At 47.7% G+C, this 6,883-nt stretch overlaps 1 protein-coding gene across 2 annotated transcripts; it reads left to right on the forward strand.

Annotated features, from left to right (window-relative positions):
• The first annotated feature begins 247 nt into the window (after positions 1-247).
• ccne1 (cyclin E1) lies at positions 248-5,837 on the forward strand. 2 transcript variants are annotated; one of them, XM_049717640.2, is made up of 12 exons: positions 248-655; positions 1,111-1,161; positions 1,341-1,434; positions 1,629-1,691; positions 2,300-2,475; positions 2,560-2,695; positions 2,987-3,133; positions 3,288-3,383; positions 3,497-3,631; positions 3,820-3,931; positions 4,009-4,166; positions 5,034-5,837. In XM_049717640.2, exons 2-12 carry the CDS (start codon positions 1,148-1,150, stop codon positions 5,214-5,216), a joined length of 1,314 nt encoding a protein of 437 aa, XP_049573597.1. In that variant the 5' UTR covers positions 248-655; positions 1,111-1,147; the 3' UTR covers positions 5,217-5,837. The 2 variants fall into 2 exon arrangements, with proteins under 2 accessions (XP_049573597.1, XP_049573598.1); XM_049717641.2 differs by lacking the exon at positions 248-655 and adding an exon at positions 726-957.
• The last annotated feature ends 1,046 nt before the right edge of the window (positions 5,838-6,883 follow it).

Raw genomic sequence — 6,883 nt, forward strand, 5'->3', positions numbered from 1 at the left:
CAACAAACTTGGCACTTGTGCTCTGAAAGAACCATCGCGGCCGGCGTGACAGCGAGCCACAATCATCTCCGAAAGACGTCGATCCTCTCCGCTGCTTTTGTATGCCACAATAAGGTCGTTTTCGTCTCAAATGCCGCCGAAAGTGTACCGATTCGGGGCTTTGTTTACATCTGAGAGACTAGCCACGCGGTGCCGGCCACTTCCGCCTTGCAAGCCCCGCCCACGCAGCTGTCACCCGGCCGTCACGCCTCCCCGCTATTATCAGCCCGAATTCGCAGCAAACTCCACTTCGGAAAGCACTCGCAGCGCTTTTCCAAGACTCTCTCGACCCCAAGTGCACTTTGCCGGCGTTTAAGCGACGCGGTGGCGCGTTCCGAGACGGAAGTCATCGTCGGGAGGAGGAGAAGAGCAAGTTTGAGCGCCAAGTTGAATCGCCTCCTCCCCGCTTGACGCGGCCGTGGCGCGCAAGCCTGCAGCCCGCTCGCTCATTGCGACCCGCCTGCCGCCGGCCTGTTGCCGCCAAGCTCACGCCGAGCTCCTCCGAGACGACGAAAACCATCCATCCGTTCCTTCATCGATGCACTGATCGATTCGATTCAGTTCACGATCGACATTGATTGTGACCGCGAGTGAACTTCAAGAGCAGCGTCTTGAGGTGAATGCAGCGAGATAATCCGCTCAATTGCCGATTTGACCCATTTCGAGGACAAATGGAGATTGCAGGAGGAAGTTCGGGCAATTCATCGGATTATTCGACATCTTTTTGAGTCGGGTTTGGTGTTATTTGTGCAACCTAGTCCGCGACGCAGCTGCGTCGGCCATGATGATGACTCGAGCCAGATGTCCAAAGTTTGTGAAAGGAAATGAAGACGTGAACAGGGCAAATCCATCAATTAACTCGATTCGGTGCATAGTCTGACGTGTTTTGTGACTTGATGCGGAGTGTGCTGTTGACAGGTGTGTTTTTCGGCCACTTTTGACGACAGCCGTGTTCTCGTTTGCCCGCCAGGATGCGCTGGGCTTTGTCAGCTGAGCGTGGGGGTTGGGAGCGTGCTCTTGGGCTCTCTTCAAACTCCTCGAAACTAACTTTGAAACTCCCCTTCCTCGCAGGTTTACTCCCCAGAAGATAGCCGGCCTTGGGACTAGAATGCTGGCTAGTCGGTGAGGGCTCCTTTGTCCTGGTTTTGCACTTCTCGTCCGCGCCAAAGTTTTAGCCTCCTCGGCTAGTTAGCTCGTGGCTAAAGCAACTTGTTCTCGTTTGGTGGAGCTCGCCAGCGCGTCCAATTCACACTTTACTGACAACTTTGTGCTCTCCCGTGTCCCTTTGACTTGTTCCCCAGGGAAGAAAGTGAACAAGAAGCCGAGTGTGTTGCTAGCGAGGCGGCCAACGTGGGGACGTTGAGGCCGAGGAAGAGGAAAGCAGATGTTGCCATTGTGAGTGGAGCCCCCTTTCTTTCTTTCTTTCTTTCTTTCTTTCTTTCTTTCTTTCTTTCTTTCTTTCTTTCTTTCTTTCTTTCTTTCTTTCTTTCTTTCCCTCCCTCCCTCCCTCTCCCTTTCTTTCTCTTTCTCTGGAAAAGAACCTCCTCGTATATGGAATGTCTAACTAACATGGAAATACTTGACTTCAGCATTTACAAGACGTGGATGAGGACACAGCAGATATGACCAAGAAGAAGCTAAGAGACTCTGAGGTAAAACTTCAAGAACTCAATAAATTGACGACCATAAACTTTGTTGACAATTTTTGCCCAGCATTAGAGCTGCATTCAATGCATGGTAGCAGAATGTTAGCCTAAAAGTGCAATTGTCATTTTTAAACATTAACCTCGATGACTGATAATCTACACACATGAAGGAAAAAAAATACATTAAGAGTATTTCATATGATCAGGTAACGTAATGTGCGCGCCGATATAACCTTCCGACGTCTTGCCTAGACGCAAAATGGCGTCTGCACCAAATGGTGCCCAGGTAATATCCTAGCCGGGATGACGGCTTGCGTCAAAGGAGTGTGAAGTTGCACACTTTTCCAGCCATTTAGTTTATGTTCGACTGGTAGCTACGTTTTGATGAAATGAATGGTTTTCACGCGTGTCGAAGAATCTCCGCGAGATGCCTTTCCGGCTATTCTACATAATTCGGGTCGTCTCCGACGTGGTCTGAGATCATGTGACTTTTCGGATGATCGGTACGGCGTCTCAAAAAAAGATTGAAATTTAAAATGACCAATAATCCTGCCTGAGTAACAAAATGAGTGCAATCTTTGAAAGTCACATTTTCCCGTGTTGTGTCCGCGAAGGCGGCGTGGAGGTCGGAAGAGGACGCCTACGCGAGCCCTCGGTGCTGGAGGTCCACGCTGGCGCGCGAGGACGAACATCAGCAGCAGATCACGTTGATCAACGTCGGCTTCCCGCACTACAACTTGACGAACGTCTGCGCTACGCCCGTCCATTGTGCGCCGCTGCCTGCGCTCTGGTCAGTATGCAAGATGGATGGGTGGAGTACTTCTATGACTGCGAGTTGTCCTGACGTGTGTTTTGTCCCACGCTTTTGCATTAGCTGGGCGAGTAAGGACGTCGTGTGGAACAACATGCTGGCCAAAGATAAGACGTACACGCGCAACGTCAACATGATGGCCAAACATCCTCACCTTCAGCCCAAGATGAGAGCCGTTCTTCTCGACTGGCTCATGGAGGTGACGCTTTTTTTCGGTTTTCACTTGCGTACTGCTAAGAAATGGGACACTATCACACAACAGCCCTTTGGAGAACTGAAAGTGTGTGAGCGCACCATCCTTAAGTTGATTGTCGCTGACTCTAAAATTGGTAACACCAACATACCCCCCACTCCAAAACTACATTTTGGCTCGCTTGTTGCTAACATGTATGGTGAAACGCGGTTGTCTCGTGAACGGAAATGAGCATCAAATGCGTGTTGTTGAAGAAGTGCTGGTTCATTGCGCTCAAGCACCTTTTGGGCTGTTCAGGTGAGCGAGGTGTACAAGCTCCACCGCGAGACGTACCACCTGGCTCAGGACTACTTTGACCGCTTCATGGCCACGCAGAGCAACGTCTTCAAGACCACGCTGCAGCTCATCGGCATCAGCTGCCTCTTCATCGCAGCCAAAGTCGAGGTACGCGCCGCTTCATCTTCCTTCTTTTCTTCTCTTACTATATTCTCGCTTGACGCCAGCGCAGTCGCGGTCATTTCACTTTTCATCGGTCGCTCCGATCGCGGCCAAACTTGTGTTGAGATGGCTCAGTCAAGCCATTCCTTTGCTTTGGCAGGAGATGTACCCTCCCAAAGTGCACCTGTTTGCCTACGTGACGGACGAAGCTTGCACCGAGGATGATATCCTCAGCATGGAGATCATCATCATGAAGGTGAAGGAGGGAGGGAGGGAGGCCGCCGTGGGCACGGCACGGCACGGCGGGGCAGGGCAGCCATCTTGCCACGGATCCGCCAATCTTGACGTGTTTTTGGTCATCATCATCAGGAGCTAAAATGGAGTCTGAGCCCGCAGACGCCCGTGTCCTGGCTCAACGTCTACATGCAAGTGGCCTACCTCAAAGAGTCTGACCAGCTGCTCATCCCCAAATACCCTCAAGCCACCTTTGTTCAAATAGCCGAGGTTAGTCCAATAGATTGTTTCGTGATTCCCCTTTTTTTTCCTTTTTTGCTGAAGCCTGAACGTTGTTGAAGGAACTGAAAGGTTCTGTAAGTGTTAGCCTTAGCTAGCCAAAGTTGAAAAAGTTTTTTTCTGCCCATGTCCAAGTATCAAATTTGGATGCATGATTTTTTTGTTCTTTTCGTGTGCAGCTTCTTGATGTGTGCATGCTCGACATGCGCTGCCTGGAGTTCTCCAACGGCATCCTGGCCGCCTCCGCCCTCTTCCACTTTTCGTCTCTGGAGCTGGTGGAGAACGTATCTGGTACGTTGAAGAAGCCTCGCTTTCATTCCCCACCCTCGCTCGCAAGCTTGCTAACCGCCGCCATTCTGTCTGTGTAGCATTAAAGAGGGCGGAGCTGGAAGAGTGCGTACGGTGGATGGTGCCGTTCGCCATGGCGCTGCGGGAATCGGGCGGCTCGCCCATGAAAACTTTTGCCGCCGTGGCTGCGGAGGACATGCACAATATACAGACGTACGCACCCTACCTGACGTGGTTGGTAAGTCCCTCTCCACTTCCGTAAAACGGTGTGAACCGAACAATAATAGCCATGCATCTATAGTCGATTTATTATGAAATGATAATCAGCACTTCATTATGGATCATTAAGTACGGAAGCAGTTGCTTTTCAAATAAGCAGTGATATTATAGTCATGTTTTTTAATTTAGCATATATGAGCAGTGAGCAATGAAAAGCTTATAAAAACACTGCATGCTATGCATACTTTGTGTACACGTGTGAAAACAAACAGTCAGCACGGTTGAAACATACACTGTCGAAAAGACAGTGAACAGCAGCAATAGTGACAGCATTGTCCATGTCTAATCTTATGGAATAAAAATGTTACAATCAAATACTACATTCAAAATCCATAAATGAAAACAGCAGCAAAATAATCTAATAAAAATACTAGTTCTTCCGATGTTTCATTAGTAAAATTTAGTATTATTTATATAATTTATTATATAATTTTTATTCTATCATTTATTAATTATCTATGATTTATTCTAAACTTCCAAAATCACAAGCTCCTCTGATGTTTCCATCTATGTTTGTTTTATTCTCAAAACTCCTGACAACATAACGTATTCCAAATGCATTTTTTCAATGAGTACAATGAGTCTCAAACCTTGATGCTACTGGTACGTGTAAGCTGTTTCTCTTACCGCTAGAGGGAGCTCACGTACCACTGGCTCATTTGTGTGTGTGCATGCATCTTATCCAAAGCTGTATTTAAAGTATAAAACGGCAGTACAATCGGATTTTTTTTAAAAAGCGGCATTAGTACGATGCGCAAGACTCGGTTTCCGCCCCGCGTGCGAGTGGTGCCTCCGTTGACGCGCCCCGTGTCCTGTTGCGGCTCAGGAAAAGGCGTCGTCCTACCAGGACGCCGACATGGAGCGTCACCGCGGCGGCTGCCACGTACCGTCCGGCGTCCTCACGCCGCCGCTCAGCAGCGAGAAGACGGACCAGAATCCCAACGCGTCTGCCGCCACGCTGCAAGTGCCACCCAGGATGCGCGAGGCCCAGTGCACGCTGGCCCCGTAGAGTCAGCGGTTTTTTTTCTTCTTTCTTAAAAGGAAGGTTTTTGCGACGGGCCGCCAATTTTTCAGGGGGTGGATTTTTTGTGGGTTTTTCATCTTCAAGTGCCAGTCACAGGACGTCTTTTATTGAACTCAAGTGTCTTAATGGAGAAGAAAAAGGCGAGGGGGCGCCCACGGACTGATCCTGGAGTCAGGAGACTCCGTGCTGCTACACAGCCGGGCTTTGCATTATGCGTGTGTGTGTGTGTGTGTGTGTGTGTGTGTGTGTGTGAGTGTGTGTGTATGTATGCATGCGTGTGTGTGATGCTGATTTTATGAGACGGAGCATTGACTTGGCTAGCAAAGGGGCCAAGCGGGTTGAGCTTCAGAAGCGCAACCAGGCTACTCTCAAAAAGTTCGATTTTGGGGTGTTTGGCTCAACAAGAGACTGGAAGCGCGACAGCGAGGCGCTTTGTTTGGAAACGTCAATATCGACAACCTTAGTGTTAGTGACTCGAGTATTTAACGTGAACTTTTAGCTTCCCCACCCTCAATCTAACCACCACCCAAAAATGTTGGTGTGACTTTTACTTTTTTATAAAATGAAGTGCTGCTATGTATTTTTCATTAAAGATGTTTCTCAGCATGATTGTCTGGTGTCACATTTTGGGAAAGACTCCCAAATATGGCCTAATGCCACAAAGTCTTTCTAGATTATGATCAAAACATTGGACTCAAATATGTACAATGCCGTTCAAAAGGTTGGGGTCACTTAGAAATTATTTTTAAAATAAAATAGCAAACCTTTGGGCGGTAGTGTGTGTGTATAAGTGAATATATGACTCTTAGGACAGTTTTTCAGCTGTATGTGACTTTATTCTCGCAAGAGTTTGAGTCTAATGTTCACAACTTCAATCTCAAATATGACTTTTGATTAAAAGAAGCCTTCAATACAAAAATGTCCTCATAAATTGGGGCGAACCCTTGGTGGTTGTCTGCCGAGGATCAACTCTGTCTCCCTCCCGTGGCCCTTCAATACATTGCAGACAGCAAAGAGGACATGCAAATAAGTCATTTTAAAATGTCAATTATGAGCTGTAGAATAAAAAAATATATAATGCAATTTTTACATAAACATTTTTAATTAAAATTTAAATCAATTCAATTAATATATATTTTATTTACTGTCGTCTTGACAAAATATGAAGTTCTCACCCCCAAATGTTCTTTCTTCTCTACATTTGCATTTTTGTGGCTTGTTTTGGATGATGCGGCGTGATAGGAAGCTGCTGACAATGCCTTTCCACCAAGTCTTTCTTATTCTTTGCTGCTCGTCTTTATGAGGATGCAATTGTGTTTCTCTTTTTGTGCGCCGCTTTGCATGCACTTTGCGTGCGTGCCTTGTGCTTAAAGGTGGTAACAAAAGGTGCAGCGTGTGTTTTGACAGCCAAAGATTTGCCTTGCTTAGCTCCGGCAGAAATGAGCAGATTGGATCTTTTGGCATTGTGATGCATTTATGAAATTCTTATTTATGATTTAGCCAGCAGTCAGCAGACAGACAGACAGACGTGGAAAGGAAGCGAGGGGGCCATCCAGCGTGTTTGTGGAGATAAAAGAGCGTCGCGTGTAATCCTTATTGACACGGCGGAGAGCGCTTAAGTCACGCTGCCGGGCCGGGTCGGGTCGGGCCGC

This window comes from Syngnathus scovelli, chromosome 4 (assembly GCF_024217435.2).
Source record: "Syngnathus scovelli strain Florida chromosome 4, RoL_Ssco_1.2, whole genome shotgun sequence".
Classification (NCBI taxonomy): Eukaryota; Metazoa; Chordata; class Actinopteri; order Syngnathiformes; family Syngnathidae; genus Syngnathus; species Syngnathus scovelli.